This window comes from Carcharodon carcharias, chromosome 4 (genome assembly GCF_017639515.1).
Source record: "Carcharodon carcharias isolate sCarCar2 chromosome 4, sCarCar2.pri, whole genome shotgun sequence".
NCBI classification, from domain to species: Eukaryota; Metazoa; Chordata; class Chondrichthyes; order Lamniformes; family Lamnidae; genus Carcharodon; species Carcharodon carcharias.
The window spans coordinates 190,278,796-190,294,635 of NC_054470.1; the positions used below are offsets into that span (position 1 = coordinate 190,278,796).

The 15,840-nt window shown below is 40.2% G+C and overlaps 1 protein-coding gene across 1 annotated transcript in view; it reads right to left on the reverse strand.

Moving 5' to 3' along the window:
- fam193a (family with sequence similarity 193 member A) overlaps positions 1-15,840 on the reverse strand; it is a 241,280-nt gene that overhangs the window by 90,815 nt on the left and 134,625 nt on the right. The window contains exons 3-4 of the mRNA XM_041186547.1: positions 13,034-13,279; positions 1,655-1,818 (exon numbers count right to left, since the gene is read on the reverse strand). Of these exons, the coding sequence (XP_041042481.1) occupies positions 1,655-1,818; positions 13,034-13,279 (410 nt within the window). The remainder of the gene's footprint in view (positions 1-1,654; positions 1,819-13,033; positions 13,280-15,840) is intronic.

The following is a 15,840-nucleotide window of genomic DNA, read 5'->3' on the forward strand; positions in this document are numbered from 1 at the left end:
TGGTCTTTCAACAATGGACTATGCTGATATATTTATGTTCTTGCATTTGTTGCTGGGTTACTATTCTGGAATTTACCATCCTACACTATCGTGGGCATCCCTCAAGGATGGTAGCATAGTTACCGTCTCAGAGGTAACCTCAGGAGGGCCAATAAGTCTGAACTATTAACTATGGTACAAGAATGTTTTTTGGAACATGATATGGCTCACTGGCAGAAACTTGCATCTAGATCTGGTTTAGGCTCTGTCAATTAATCAGCAAATCCTTCATCATATATAAGAGTATTAGAAATCTGGAGGCAAGTGACCAATATGATTAAATCATAGGTATTATGGCCACTAACACTAGTGAGGGCCAAGGCAGAAATATAATATTCCACGCAAATTTCAAATGAAATTAGGTCCGAATAAAACAATATTCAACATTGAAAGATAGGTTGGTTCAGGAAAAATTGGGAACCTTTAAAACTTTAATTATAAATTATGCAAGATGGCAATAAAGAAAAATAAGCTAGCTCAACAAGCAGCAGAGAGAGGGGAATCAAAATAGAAATAAGAAAACAATGTGTACAATGTAGGCAAGGAAAATGAAGGATTATAGAAAACATAACAGGTTAAAAATGGTAATAGAGTTGCTAACGGGATACTGGAGAGCAACACAGAAAAAGATAATACACTTTATAGATATAATTATATAAAGGATTGGTTGTGGGACGAATTTAACCTCAAAGATAAAAGTAGCAGAGAAGCTGAAAATGAACAGCAAATTATCCCATGTTTATTTTGTAGAAATATTCAATAGAATGAAAAATACTGATTTATTGCTCAAGTACCATGGTGCATTGAACATCAGAGAGGATTTTTAATTTAGTGTGGAGAAGGTATTCAACAAATGGACAGATGACTAACACATTCTCTGAGAGGTAAAGCCTATAGTTTAGGATATCAAATGAGAACATGATATGTGCATCTCTGACTGAAATCACAAAACAGACATTGACTATTGCTGTGGCTCTGCATTTAGTATTTAATTAAAAGTGACAATAAATGAAATTTACCCGAGGTCCAATACAACACTAGATTGGAAAAGAAATAGTATTTGTTTCAAGATTTTAGGCCAAATTGCTATAATGGAACACAAAAAAGAAAGCTGGATGGCTTCTTCAAACTTGGTGACATATGCCAATAAAAAAAAAGAAAATGCTTGAAGTACTCAGCAGGTTAGGCGGCATCTGTGGATGCATTAACACCGTTAATGTTTCAGTACTGATGGAAGGTCACAGGCCTGTGATGTTAACTCTTTTTCTTCCCCTCCATAGATGTTGCGTAACCTGAATATTTTCTGCTTTGATTTCAGAATTCCAGCATCTGAAGTACTCTACTTTTTGAGCAGTGAACTATGCCACCTTTATTTAGAAGCGTTATCAGATCGACAGGCCTTTCTGAAGCATTTCTCCTCTCCCGCCGCACCCCTCCCCCACAACCTCAACGAGTTTTCTCCTTTCCTTGTGTTCTGAAGCCTGCTTGCAAGGATATTATTCCTCACATGCTGCTGTGTTCCAGTGTCTTGCTCAGGTGGATATCTTACACATGAGATTATTTGATGACTGTCAGGGTGTGAAAGTTTTTGTCCAGAATTATGAAGAACACTTACCTGCGTTCATTGCATGCTTCACAGTTGCAAGCTATTTCTGAAGGTGCAGGGGTGTTTACATCTGTAGTGGGTACAGACGGTGTTCCGACAGCCAGTCTTCCACCTATTGATTCCTGGGGTGCCCCATTATTCGCCATTGGCATATGCAGTAAGAAGTCCTGGTTCTTTAGTCATGCAGCACAGAGAAACAGAAATAAAATTGAATCAGTTATGCTCAACAATTGAAAAAACGCCTCACAGTTGCAGCTATATACAACAGTAATCCACAAACCCAGCCAAACCTAGCTCAGTATTCGCAATAGTTCTAGGTTTAAACTTAATTTCCAGGATTTAAATCACCATCTAGGCCAAAACTCCAGTGCAGGGCTGATGGAGCACTGCATTGTTGCAGGCTCTATCCTTTGGATGAGGTATGAAATCATTGCTGCCAGCAGTTCTGGTGGTTCAGGTGTACATTAAAGGATGCACGGTAAAATAAGAATAAATGGGGCATTTTCGGGTTAACAGGTGATAAATAAAGTGCTTGGGCATCAGCTATTTACAATCCATAAAAATTACCTAGACGAAGGGGGCAAGTGCAATATATCCAAATTCACTGATGGTACAAAGCTAGGTGAAAAAGTAAGCAGAGGAGGATACAAATAAATTGCAAAAGGCTAAGTGAGTAGACATGAAGGTGAGATCTTATGTGAGGAAATGTGAAATTACCTATTTTGCTAGGAAGAATTGAAAAGCAAACTTGAAAAGTTGAGAGATGAGTAAATGTTGGTGTAGAGGGATTTGGGCATCTAAGTACACAAATCATAGAGTTAATGAAAGGTACAGTAAACAATTAGAACGTTAAATGGAAAGCTATCCTTTAATTGCAAGGGGGTTGGAGTTTAATAGCAATAAAATCTTGCTGTAATTATATATTGCGCTGTGGGACCACACCTGGAGTACTGTGTACAGTTCGGTCTCCTTACCGAAGGAAGGATACACTTGCTCTATAGGTGGTGCAAAGAAAGTTCACTGGACTGAACCCTGATGTGAGGATTATTCTACAAGGAGAGAATGGAGTTGAATGGGACTATATTTCCTGGAATTTAGAAGGGTGAGAGGTGATCTCATTGTAGCATATAAAATTCTAAAAGGCTTGAAAGTTACACCTGGCAGCAAAGTCCAGAACCAGGGGTCATAATCTGAGATTAAGGGGTCAGCAATTTAGGACTAAGATCACAAGAAATTTCTTCACTCATTAGGTTGAAAACATTTGTGAATATCCCAGGGAGCCATGGATGCTCACCTGCTGAGTATATTCAAGACTGAGATAAATAGATTTTTGGGCACAGAGATAAGAAAGATATGGGGATAGGGCAGGGAAGTGGAGTTGAAGGTAGATCAGCATGATTTAACTGAATGGCTGATCAAGGGGCAAAAGGCCGACGCCTGCTTCTATTGCCTAAGTTCTTAAAAGTTTGAGTCAGTGCAAAAATTGAGTTATTCAAAACATAACAGGGGCTTAGGGTGACCCCCAGACTGAAACAGCCCAATACTGGGACCAGGAAGCAAACCAAGTTGGGAGGAGCTGTGGCAAAGTGGAGGCGGGGGGGGGTGGTTGAAAGTGGGAGATGGAGGCGCTTATAGGATGGGGTGGATTTAAATGAATACCACATTGATCATACAAGTTATCATGGGCACACATCAGCATGCAAAACGCCATGTGATCCTATTAACTGGCAAACAGGATCAGATCATACCTTCAAAAACTGATTCAGCATTGGTTTCAGCTGCTGTAGCAAGCAAATCCTAGACATCAACAAAATCGGAAACAGACAGGTTCTTCATATAAATATATAAGCAGAGTTCATGTAGTTAACAAAAATAAAAGGCAAAAATTCACCAGTGGTAAAGGCAGTGCCACTTCAGTCAGATTGCAGCAAAATACTCACGAGTTGTTGGAAAATGTTCCATATTCTGGCATGAAACATCGAAAGAGGGAATGCTATATAACCAAAAATTCTATGTGCCTTACAACTTCCTTGGCTATTAAAAGCGCAGTGGAAGAGGCACACTGCAAGGTACATTAATGGGCAGGTCTCAGGATAGGACTGGACTGCTTTAATGGGAACCCTGAGCATTGTTTTGTCGGATTTGCCATGTTTGACTAAATCTTTCACTATTACAAAATTACTGAAACAGACAAGATGCCAAACCTGAACAGACAGTTGTTCACAACCTGCTTTCACTCATAACAAAATGCACCATGGGAAAACAGATGGGAGAGAGTCTCAATAGGGCATCCTCCCCTCATCTGTGATGGCAACACACAGTGTGTCATAAAAGATTAGAAATCAGACCACAAATTATGAAAGTGATTTCTGCATCAATTTCTTCAGTTAATAGAATTGCTTACATCTGCAAGTTGTGTCTGCAACCTAAGTAAAAGGAAAAACTGCTAATCTAGAGCACTTTCCATGACCTCAGGACGTCCTAAAGCACTTTATAGCCAAATAGATACTTTTTTTGAAGTGTAATCACAGTTGTAATAGGGGAAACATGGCAGCCAGTTTGCACACAGAAAGCTCCCACACACAATGAGATAAATGAACAGACCATCTGTTTTAGTCATGTTGGTTAGGTGACAAATATTGGCCAGGGCACCAGGAAAAACTTGCCTATTCCATTTTTCAGTGTGTTAAGGGATCTTTTATGTCCAGCTGAGAGGGGAGACAGGGCCTCAGTTTAACACTAAGATAAAAGCAAAATACTGTGGATGCTGGAAATTAAACAAAAACAAAAATTGCCGGAAAAACTCAGCAGGTCTGACAGCGTCTGTGGAGAGAAAGACAGAGTTAACGTTTCGAGTCCATATGACTCTTTTTGCCTCGGTTTAACATCTCATTGAAAAGACAAAACGTAAGATAAACTGAAGTAACCTTTTCAACACATTTTTTTATACTTGAACAACTTAGTGGTTCCATCAAAAGTAGAGCATCCAGAATAGTGTAGAAATCACTGCCTACAATTATTTCACACCCATGCTCTCATAAACATCAAAACATCTGCAGCAGGAAGGGTAGTGGAATAGGCTGTGAAATGTAGCTGCACAAAAGTTTTAGTGAAAGCAAGGCAATAAAAGAAAATGAATTCTACAGTCAGTCAGGATCATTTGTAGAAACTGATGTGGAACAGCCAAATCCATCGGTGCAGCCTCCTCCTCCAGTTAATTATTTAATTATCCAACGCATGGCTGGATGTGGCATATGATCTGCTGAATCGCTTAGCTCTGTCTATTGCATGCTGCTTCTGCTGTTTGGCATACAAGTAGTCCTGTGTTGGAGCTTCATCAGGTTGACTCCTCATTTTTAGGTATGCCTGGTGCTGCTCATGGCATGCCCTCCTGCACTGTTCAGTGAACCAGGGCTGATCTCCTGCTTGGTGGTAATGGTAGATTGAAGGATGTGCCAGGCCATGAGGTCTCAGATTGTGGTTGAATACAATCCTGCTGCTGCTGAAGGCCCATAGACACCTCATGTACACCCAGTTTTAAGCTGTTAGATCAGTTCCAAATCTATTCCTTTTAGCATGGTGGTAGTGCCACAAAACTTGTTGGAGGGTGTGCTCAATGTGAAGTGAAATGGTAAGTGACAAGTAACATTCATGCCACACAAGACCCAGGCAACGACTATCTTGAACAGTAAAGATTTTAACCATCTTGCCTCGATTTTCCACCCCATTGCCATCGCTAAATTCTTCATCAATATCCTGTGGGCTATCGCAAACCACAAATTTAACTGGACCAGTCATACAAATATTGTGGCTATAAGAGCAGGTCAGAGGATGGCAATTCTGTGGTGAGTAACTCACTTTCTAACTCCCCAAAGCCATCCACCATCTACAAGGCACAAGTCAGGAGTGTGATGGAATGCTCTCCAGTTGCCTGGATGAGTGCAGCTTCAACAACACTCAAGAAGCTCAAAACCATCCAGGACAAAGCAGCCCACTTCATTTATCACCTTAAATATTCAATCCCTCCACCACCAGCACATTGTGGCATTAGTGTGTATCATATACAAAATGCACTGGAGGAAACAGCAAAACATAATTTAAGAGTACCTTCCAAACCTATGGCCTCTACCACCTGGAAGGGCAAGGGCAGCAGATGCATAGGAAAAGCACCATCTGCAAGGTCCCCTCCAAGCCACACACTATCATAACTTTGGAAATATATCACCGTTTCTTCATTGTTAGAGAGTCAAAATCCTAGAGCTCCCTTCCTAACAGCTCTGTGGCTACACTTACACCAAATGCACTGCAGCGGTTCAAGGCAGTGCTTCAGCACCACCTTCTCAAGGGCAATTAGGGATGGGCAACAAATGCTGGCCTTGTCAGCGACGCTCACATTCCATGAAAGAATTAAAATATAAATGTTATGGCACGGTTGTTTTGTCACACAGAAGATGCAATTTAGTCATAGTTAGATGCTTTGACTGGTCCTCCATTAAATTGGAACATAAGTTGAAGGAAGTTCACCGTGCAAAATCTGGTCATACTATCCCTGACCTTAATAGAGGTCGATGGGTTACTGAAAGAAAAAACGTTCCCTCACCTTGAGTAAGCAAAAAACCTTTTTTTAAAAATGTAAGTTATTTTCAAAGACCACATAAATACAGCAAAATCAGCAGAAATAACAAAATAAAGATGGATTTAACGGGTTATAAACTGTTATGACGTGGCAGATGTGCGCCAGGCAGATCGAAGGGATCCGTGAGGTAAACTCGATCCCGCTATCACAGTGGTTTTGCAACTCGTATTTATTTCGAGATGCATGCCCTGAATTCAGTAGTAATAAGTCCACCAAGACTTGAGGTGTTTTTTTAAAAAAACTAAATTAAATATTTACAAACATAGGTCTACAAATTACTACTACTATAACTCCTAAAACCCCCAATTAATCTGGCTTCCAGTTACACCCCCATTAAGGCAAAGTAAAAAAAAAACAGATTTTAAACAGATCCAGGCAGGTCAACACAATACCCTGATGAGCAGAATTCAAAGTGGCTTTTCCCAGCTTCGGTTTCTGTAGATAGTAGGCTTAATGTACAAATACTGGAAGCTTCTCACACTTCTGTTAGATCTTGCAATGCCTTCCCTGACATATAGCCTCATTCTCCTTTATACATGTTTCTCCCTTTTAATGTAAATTCCATTGTTCCCATACACATTTAGAACTTTACCTTTCTCATAATATAAAAGTTTTCAATGTGCTAATATTGTCAGTAACCCTTGGGAAAAATTAACATATTGCTTGGCCTAGCTTCTCTGGCTAGATGTAAACATCCTACCGTCTCTTTGAAATTGAAACTGCCCTGATTTATCTAAAAAATGGAAATTCCCCATCCCTTACATTCTAAGACTTCAGCCATGTTTATGTATTTAGCATTTCAAACCTGGCTTCTTTTGATGAATCAAAGCCTCCAGGTCAGCTGTCTCCAATTCAATTAAATCCACCCCCCCCACACACACACAAACTATCCAAACCCCACTATTATCTTACTTGTACAAAAAATCACAATAATATTATGAGTATTATGCTTTTGTTACATAAACATGTATGATTAAAAATCTATTTAATAAAACCCATTTCATTCCACCAACAGGCAGAACAGCAGCCTTAATATTTAGAGCAATTTATTGTGATGGAAAATCTATCCTAACAACCTAGCTCATCTAGAAGTGAAGCACAAGGGTACTGTCCCTTAAAATGCAAACAGAAAGTCTTTACCAAGAAGCTTAGCCAACCAATTTGCACTACTCAAGGAAACAACCCAACGGACCTAATGTAACATGAGGGACACCTGCAGCAAAGTGAGACTTAAACCTGATGTCCAACACTAACATTCATTCCAAAACTCCTGCCAAGAGAAAGATCAGGAGTAAAAATTATTCATTAGAAATGAATAATATCACATTGGAATGTTAATGCTTCATGGTAACAATCAAGGACTGAAACAAGTAACAGGATCTAAACTTAAGATAACTAGAGGCAGAATCTCCAAACAGCCAAGAAAAATTATACACACAGCACTGCAGACATCAGCAAGGCAGGAACTAGCATAATCCCAGAGCTGTCAACTTCAAGAATTCTGTAGCCTCTCAGCTGTGCAGTGGAGGTGTCACACACTTGAAAGGGTTTGTAGTCTCTCAAGTATACAACTAAAGAATCTTTCAACATTTATTTTCACCTTTATTTTTCAGCCTAAAACACATCAGTAAATATATCAGCATCAAATTCGTATGCCCAAGAACGGTACCTTGCATATGAGATTACTTGCTGATTACTGTGTTTCAAGCTCTCCTGCCCACTTCACATAGGATATACAGCACAGAAAAGATTACTGGAGCCAACCAGTCCAGGCCCGTGTTTATGCTCCATTCGAGCCTCCTCCCATCTTTTCTCATCTAACTCTATCACCGTAGCCATCTACACCCTTCTCCCTCATGTGCTTGTCTAGTTTCCCCTTAAATGCATCTATAATATTCACTTCAGCCACTCTCTGTGGTACTGAGTTCCACATTCTCACCACTCTTTGGGTAAAGAAGTTTCCCATTCTTATAGTATTTTTTCCATGTTCCTTTGCCTGCTCTCCCCACCCCTCTTGAATGTGCTAACCGGACTGTAGTTCCACGAGCTTGCTGGTATCTTACTCAAGTGGCTAATTGTTCACGAGTGGGCTCAGACAGCAAGCCTTAGCAGGTCTTCACAAATTCAAGTGCAGAAAGGGGTGCCATTCGGCCAACTTCACTTTTGCATTCATAGCGACCTACAGTCCCAACATTCAATCACTGGGAAAGGAACAGAATCACAGCCTGAACATGACCATGAATTCCAGTCATAAATATACAGGTTATTTCCATTAATACGGATTTCATTTTATAATAGATTGTAGAACTCAATGATAATATACAATTTGATAAAGGTTTAAATATGAACTATCATGGAAAGTTTATATGGCCCAAAGTTAAATCTTCACATAAATTTTAAGGGAATCTGTCCTACTGAGGAACACACAATATCATGCAAGGGAAACAAAATTCTCTTCCAGACATTTTTCTTAGCAGGTACTTCAGGAATCCAATCTATAATTTTGCATATACCTTGATCATTCCAGCACTTCGCAACGGGCACTATTACCTTGGGATCTGTGCATTGCATTGGTGCAATTAATCATACAGCCCATAGATTTTCTGTTCACAAGGACATTTATAAGCCAAATTCTTTACAGCCGGTGCTGATTATAGTACATAATGCCCATCTGTTGTAGAAAGAAGTGGCAATTTTGCTGTGCTGTGAAGTGTGCTTGAAAGCAAATCCAACTACCAAACAATAGATTTGATTCTGAGCCTCGCAGGAGCCGGACCAGGTGGTGCAGCAAGTTAATAGATTTTCTTTCCAACCTTAGAATAATAGTTCAGACACAGCATAGACTAATTGGATAAAAGCTTCTTCCTTTTCCCAACTGCAAGGGTCCTTGCCTCAAGCAAGCTCAAGCAGTATCAATGCACTTCTTGGTTTGCAATAAACTGGTAATCTCACTTGTGAGATACCCAAAAGGTGGCTGGTAAGAAGTGGAAAGATTCCCATTGCATCAGTGGGGGTTGCTCATCTGAGTCTGGAATTAACAAATCTTGTTGGAACAGAACACATGAAGCCTTACTCGACATTTGGTCTGCGAGTGATGAAGTTGTTGAGTTGAGCATAAAGAAGTTTCAATGCTTTAAAATACTTGAAGAATCATCACAAATTACGTCTGAAACCTTATCGCTGTAACTAGGTCAGTTTGCTTAATACTCAAGGTAAAAGCCAGTTACATAACATCAGGAAAAAAAAATCAAAAAACTACTATTGGGAAAATGTTGGGAGTCTATTATAAAGGATGTAATAGCAGAGCATTTAGAAATACATAATATAATCAAGCAGAGTCAGCATGGCTTCATGAAAGGCAAATCATGCTTGACAAATTTATTAGAATTCTTTGAGGAGGTAACAAGCAGGATAGATAAAGGGGAACCAGTAGATGTAATATATTTGCATTTCCAAAAGCTCGATAAGGTACCACTACTTAATAAGAACCCATGGTATTGGGGGGTAATATATTAGCATGGATAGAGGATTGGCTAACTAATAGAAGTTAGAGAGTTGGAATAAGGGGGGCATTTTCGGGGTGGCAACCTGTAACTAGTGGAGTGTCACAGGAATCAGTGTTGGGGCCTCAATTATTTACAATATATATTAATGACTTAAATAAGGGAAGTGAATGCGCTATCACCAAGTTTGCTGGTGACCCAAAAATAGGTGGGAAACAAGTGGTGAGGATGACAAGGTGTCTACAGAAGGATATAGGCAAGTTAAGTGAGTGGGTAAAAACTTGGCAGATGGAATATAATGTGGGAAAATGTGAGCTTATGCACTTTGGCAGGAAGGATGGGAGAGCTGAATATTATCCAAATGGAGAAAGACTGCAGAAAGCTGCAGCACAGAGGGATTTGGGTGTCCTTGTGCATGAATCCCAAAAAGCTAACATACAAGTTCAACAGGTAATGGGGAAAGCAAATGGAATGTTGGCCTTTATTTCAAAGGGAATGGAGTATAAAAATAGGGAAGCCTTGCTAAAACTATACAAGGCACTAGTTCGACCACACCTAGAATACTGTGAACAATTTTGGTCCCCTTATCTGAGGAAAGGTATACGGGCAATGCAGGCAGCCCAGAGAAGGTTTACTAGGTTGACCCCGGGTATGGAGGGATTTTTTTTATGAGGAGAGGTTAAATTGGGTTGGGCCTGTACTCATTGGGGTTTAGAAGAATGAGAGGAGGTCATATTGAAACATATAAGATTCTTAGAGGGCTTGCCAGGGTAGAAGCTGAGGGGTTGTTTCCCCTTGTGGGAGAGTCTAGGACCAGAGGGCATAATCTCATAGTTAATGGATGCTCATTTAAAACAGAGAAAAGGAGGAATTTCTTCTCTCAGAGGGTAGTAAATCTGTGGAATTCTTTACCACAGAGAGCTGTAGAGGCTGGGTCATTAAGTATATTCAAAGTTGAGATCAATAGATTTTTTTAATCAGTAAGGGAATCAAGAGTTATGGGGACAAGGCAGAAAAACGGAGTTGAGGGTTATCAGATCAGCCATGATCTCATTGAATGGCGGAGCAGACTCAATGGGCAGAATGGCCTACTTCAGCTCCTGCATCTCATGTCTTACCCAACTGCAGATGAGTCAATCATAACTTTCCAAGGCTCTCTAGATTCAGGAATTCTGTCTTTGGATTGGTATTTGCAAATATCAACTTTTTAAAAATTCATTCATGGGATGTGGGCTTCGCTGGTTAGGGCAGCATTTATTGCCTAACCCTATTTGCCCTTGGGAAGGTGGTGGTGAGCTGCCTTCTTGAACTGCTGCAGTCCATGTGGTGTAGGTACACCCACAGTGTTGTTCAGAAGAGAGTGCCAGGATTTTGACAGTGAAGGAATGGCAATATATTTCCAAGTCAGGATGGCGAGTGGCTTGGAGGGGAACTTGAAGGTGGTGATGTTCCCATGTGTCTGCTACCCTTGTCCTTCTAAGTGGCAGCTGTTGCGGGTTTGGAAGTTGCTGTCTAAGGGGACTTAGTGAGTTCCTGCAGTGCATCTTGTAGGTGGTGCACACTGCTGCCACAGTGCATCAGTGGTGGAGGGAGTGAATGTTTGTAGATGGGATGCCAATCAAGCGGGCTGCTTTGTCCTGGATGGTGTCAAGCTCCTCGAGTGTTGTTGGAGCTGCACTCATCCAGGCAAGTAGAGAGCATTCCATCACACTCCTGATTTGTGCCTTGTAGATGGTGAACAGGCTTTGCGGAGTCAGAAGGTGAGTTACTCGTCACAGGATTTGTTTAAAAAAAGAGGCAGAAACCAGGGAACGACAGACCCGTCAGTTTAACATAAGTTATGAGGAATCTACTGGAATCCATCAAAGGGGACAAAGTGACTGGGCACTTGGACAAGTATGAGCCAATCAAATAGAGTTAGCATGGGTTTGGGTAGGGTATGTATGTCATGGCTGACTAATCGCATCATTTTTTTTTTAAGGGTCATCCACCTTGGATCCAAGGAAAGCAAATTGGAATATTTTCTTCCTGTCTGAGACTGGGAATTCTAGAGCAGCAAAAGAATTTGGGTGTTCCGTATACACAAATCATGCACAGGTACAAAAATAAAAGGCTAATTGTTGGCCTTCATTTCAAGGGGGCTGGAATACACTGGGGTAAAGCACTGCTTCAGCTGCACAAAGCCTTAAGTCAGACCCAATTCTGGATTAATGTATTCAGTTTTTGGTACTGCACCTCATGAAAAATATACTGGCCTCAGAATGGGTACAGCACTAATTCACCTGAATAATGAGAGGGCTTAAAGAGTTACCATCTGAGAGTCTAGTCTGTATTCCTTGTGTTTTGAAGGTTGAAGAGTAATCGAAACTAGGTGTTTAAAATGCTAGAGGCTTGATAGAGTAGATAAGGCAAATCTGTTTCTACAGGTGACAGGATCCAGAACAAGGGGACACAAACTTAAAATCAGAGCTAGGCCTTTTAGGAACAAAATTAAAAAAGCATCTTCTCACACAAAGGGTAGTGGAAATCTGGGAGCCTCTCCCCAAAAAGCTGAGGATTTTGAGTCAATCCAAATTTTCAGGACTGGCATGGATAGAATTTTGTTCGGCAAAGCTTCAAGCAACATACAACAAAGATGGGCATGTAGAGTTGAAGTATATACCATATCCTAATTGCCACAAGAATCTTGAGGAGGCTAATGGCTTACCCATACTTCCATGTGGCCCACTGAATTCATTTCAATGTTTTAGGTTTGTAAAATCTTGATGACTTAATTTCTGGAGGCATTTACTTCAGCAGTGACTCCAACGTCATTAGCTGTTTATTGTTCTGAAATATTTAAATGTACACTGGAAACATATATGTCTGAGATCACTAATATAAGTAACAAGCTGGTTAATGCATTTGGATTAAATTCCTTAAATTACTATTTTAACAATTAGTATTCATTAATATCACACTGCACAGTTACAAAGCAGAGAGAAAAACAAATTTTCTCACTTTATACACTTAACTATGGCTTCATTAAGTTTGTCTAACATTTTACTTCAAGCTCAGCGTGTGAAACTTAGTGGGGAGGAGATGGCAATTTGGTGGAGTTGGGCCATGGGGCAGGGTGGTTAAAAATAAAGGGGAAAACTGGAAACAAACAAGTTCCAAAGCACATACATTCAGAATTTTGTTTTTTTTTAAATCCAAGTGCCAGGCTGATCTTATGGAAGACAGAATATTAAAATTGTCCCTACTCACCACCAGAGATTGCTCTAGAGAAACTTGCCGATCATCTTTTTCAACTGTTCGCCTGCAATCTGGACACACCCAGAGTGGAAGGTGCAACATGCTGTTCGTTTTTGGAGATGTAGAAAGTGCCATTTTGTTTGGGTTTGTAATCCCACTCTCTGAGAGTGAAGAGTCTTTGCGTTCGCTTCGACACAGAAGACATCGTTCTCCTGTTGAGTATGGTGCTCTCTGACCCAGACCAAAAGTGAAAGGTGTCTAAATAGAACAAAACAGGGGGTGAATTCACCATCTGGAGGCACAACAAAAATAATCATTTCTTTAAATATCTACATTTTCATACATCATCTGTTTCATTATTCCCCAAATGATGGAATAAATCATTTTCAATTTTATTTGAGGTTCCAGGATTTTCTGATACTCTGAGATGGCGTTTTGCAATTTTGTCCACTTTTCTGAGAGAAACATAATTCAGTCAATGGTATTATACCTCACATTTAACTCTCAGATCTAGAATGTAGGCATAGCATAATCTAAAGACTGATGGTAATATATATTGCAGCTTGCTTGGACCCTTGTGCAGAATTCTTAAGGCTTGCATAGCTCTGCAACAGATTAGCTAATTGTTCTTAGAGCCATACAACACAACCAGTTTATCTGATTTTAGTCAGCAGGATTTTCAAGATTGCTGCCAAAACCTCATTTTCCCCTCTTCTGTCCCTCATGAAGTGACGCAGCGAGCTTTCCAAATATCCAAACCCAACAAGTATCCTGCTGAATATTAACACAGAATCCAGAGCTCCACTTGCTGGAACTGTCTGGAACATGGCTTTAACGATGCACCTTCTGACAGTGAGATCGTAATGCTGTCATTAAGACAGAGGCTCACTTTGAGAAATACAAATCACCTTCTCCCCAAAAGGGTACTAGAGTTACTTGATGGGGACAGTACAAATGAATTAATGAGACAACTGAATGGAAGAACAGATTGAAAGTTTATAGTGAGAAGGTAGCTTAGGTGGGATTGCCTTTTCAAAATAAGTCAGCAGTGGGCGACTGGTCTTCTCATGTCTCGCTTTAATCTAGATACTCCCACTCCAGTGGCATGGAGGAAGTGCTTGGCATTGCATGGCAGAGATTGGGAACTTGTTCAATGGAAAAAAGAGAAAGATCCACATGAAACCAATGCAAAGTGGCTCCAATATACTATGCCATGGCACGTACATGGGGAACTATCAAATAATTAAGAAAATCAATCCTTCCACATGTAAATTGACTTCTGTTCTAAAACAGCCTTCACACAAAAACTGAAAGGAACACTCGGGACTACTGTAAATATGTAGGTCAACTGGAGCACAGCTTGAACGAAGTAACTATTGTCTTGGAACTGCTTCATCAATACTAAACTGGATCAAAGCAATCAAGTTCTTCCAAGGAGTTTCGTGGCAGGCGGCGTTAAAAGAAGCCATTCGTCTATCAGACAAAATGGCTCCAGGCCTCCAGCTGCCAAAATAAATGTAAGCAAGGTGGCCACCTCAAATCTATAACAATTTTCATTCGCAAATCTAAATGTTTCAAATGGGTCAGACTGCTGAACACGCTGGAGCATTGTTTAGGGTCACATCTACTAATAACATGCAAAATGAATGAAGGCCATGAAGGATCAAATAGGGAAAGATTATTTCTACTGCTCAATGAATTGCTAACATGAGGCATAATCTCAAGATCTGTACTAGAAAGTTTGAACGGGGATGTCAGAAGGAACACATCTTCAGATATAGGCTTACCAGGTCAAGTGGCATTCAAAGTTAAATCAATTGTGGGACAAGAAGCAAGTGATTCGAATGCTGCATGAACAATGGAGAGGTCCTGCATTCATGCCCCACCAATGAGAAGTTGTGATAAACTGGTAACTTTGGGGCTAAAATCAGATTGATAAACATGAAAGCTTCCAGACAATAAAACTCCAACATCATCACTATTGTCCTTCAAGGAGGGCAGCCTTCCACCCTCACCTGGTCTGGCTTATACGAACCTTATACTAGTGCCCAGGCTGTATCTCTGTTGTCTGATATTGGACAAATATTTTTTAGTAACATAGAAAAACAAATACAAGTTCCTGTTGCTGATGAATAATGAGGTTCAAACAACATGAGCTTATATTTATATAGCATCTTTAATGTAATAAAACATCCCAAGGTGCTTCACTGGAGCATTAAAAAGAAAACTCTGGCACCCTGTTACCTGGGCTTGGTCAAAAAAGTGGATTTTAAAGAATATCTTAAAAGAGAGATAGACCTAGAGGGAGGGTTTAGTCGGGAATTCCAGAGCTTCAGGTCCATGCAGCTGAAGGCATAGCCACCAATGATAGAGGTAAAATTGGGGATGCTCAAGAGGCCAGAATTAGAGGAACACAGGTATCTTGGAGAATTGTGGGGCTGGAGGAGATTTCAGAGAGAGGTAGGAGTTAATGCCATGAGGGACTTGAAAACAGGGATAAGAATTTTAAAATCAAGGCAATGCAATTAAACATGCAATGAAATGTAGAAAATGAAAAAGAAATTATGACAACTCTGGTTTGAGATGAAAGCACTGTTAAGTGGGCAAGCTTGTGTCTATACAAAGAGCAGCCATGGCTGCAGAATTCAGAGTGAGATTTTAAATAGAGTAAAAACAAGGGGAAAAAACCTGTGGCCCTACATGGTGGAATGTTTTTAGTGAGTCTGTGACCTTGGGTGGCCTTTGCCTGTTGTAATACAGTATACCAGTATTCATTTTCATTCTGAAACACTGAGGGAACAAAAAGTAAAAGGAAGAAA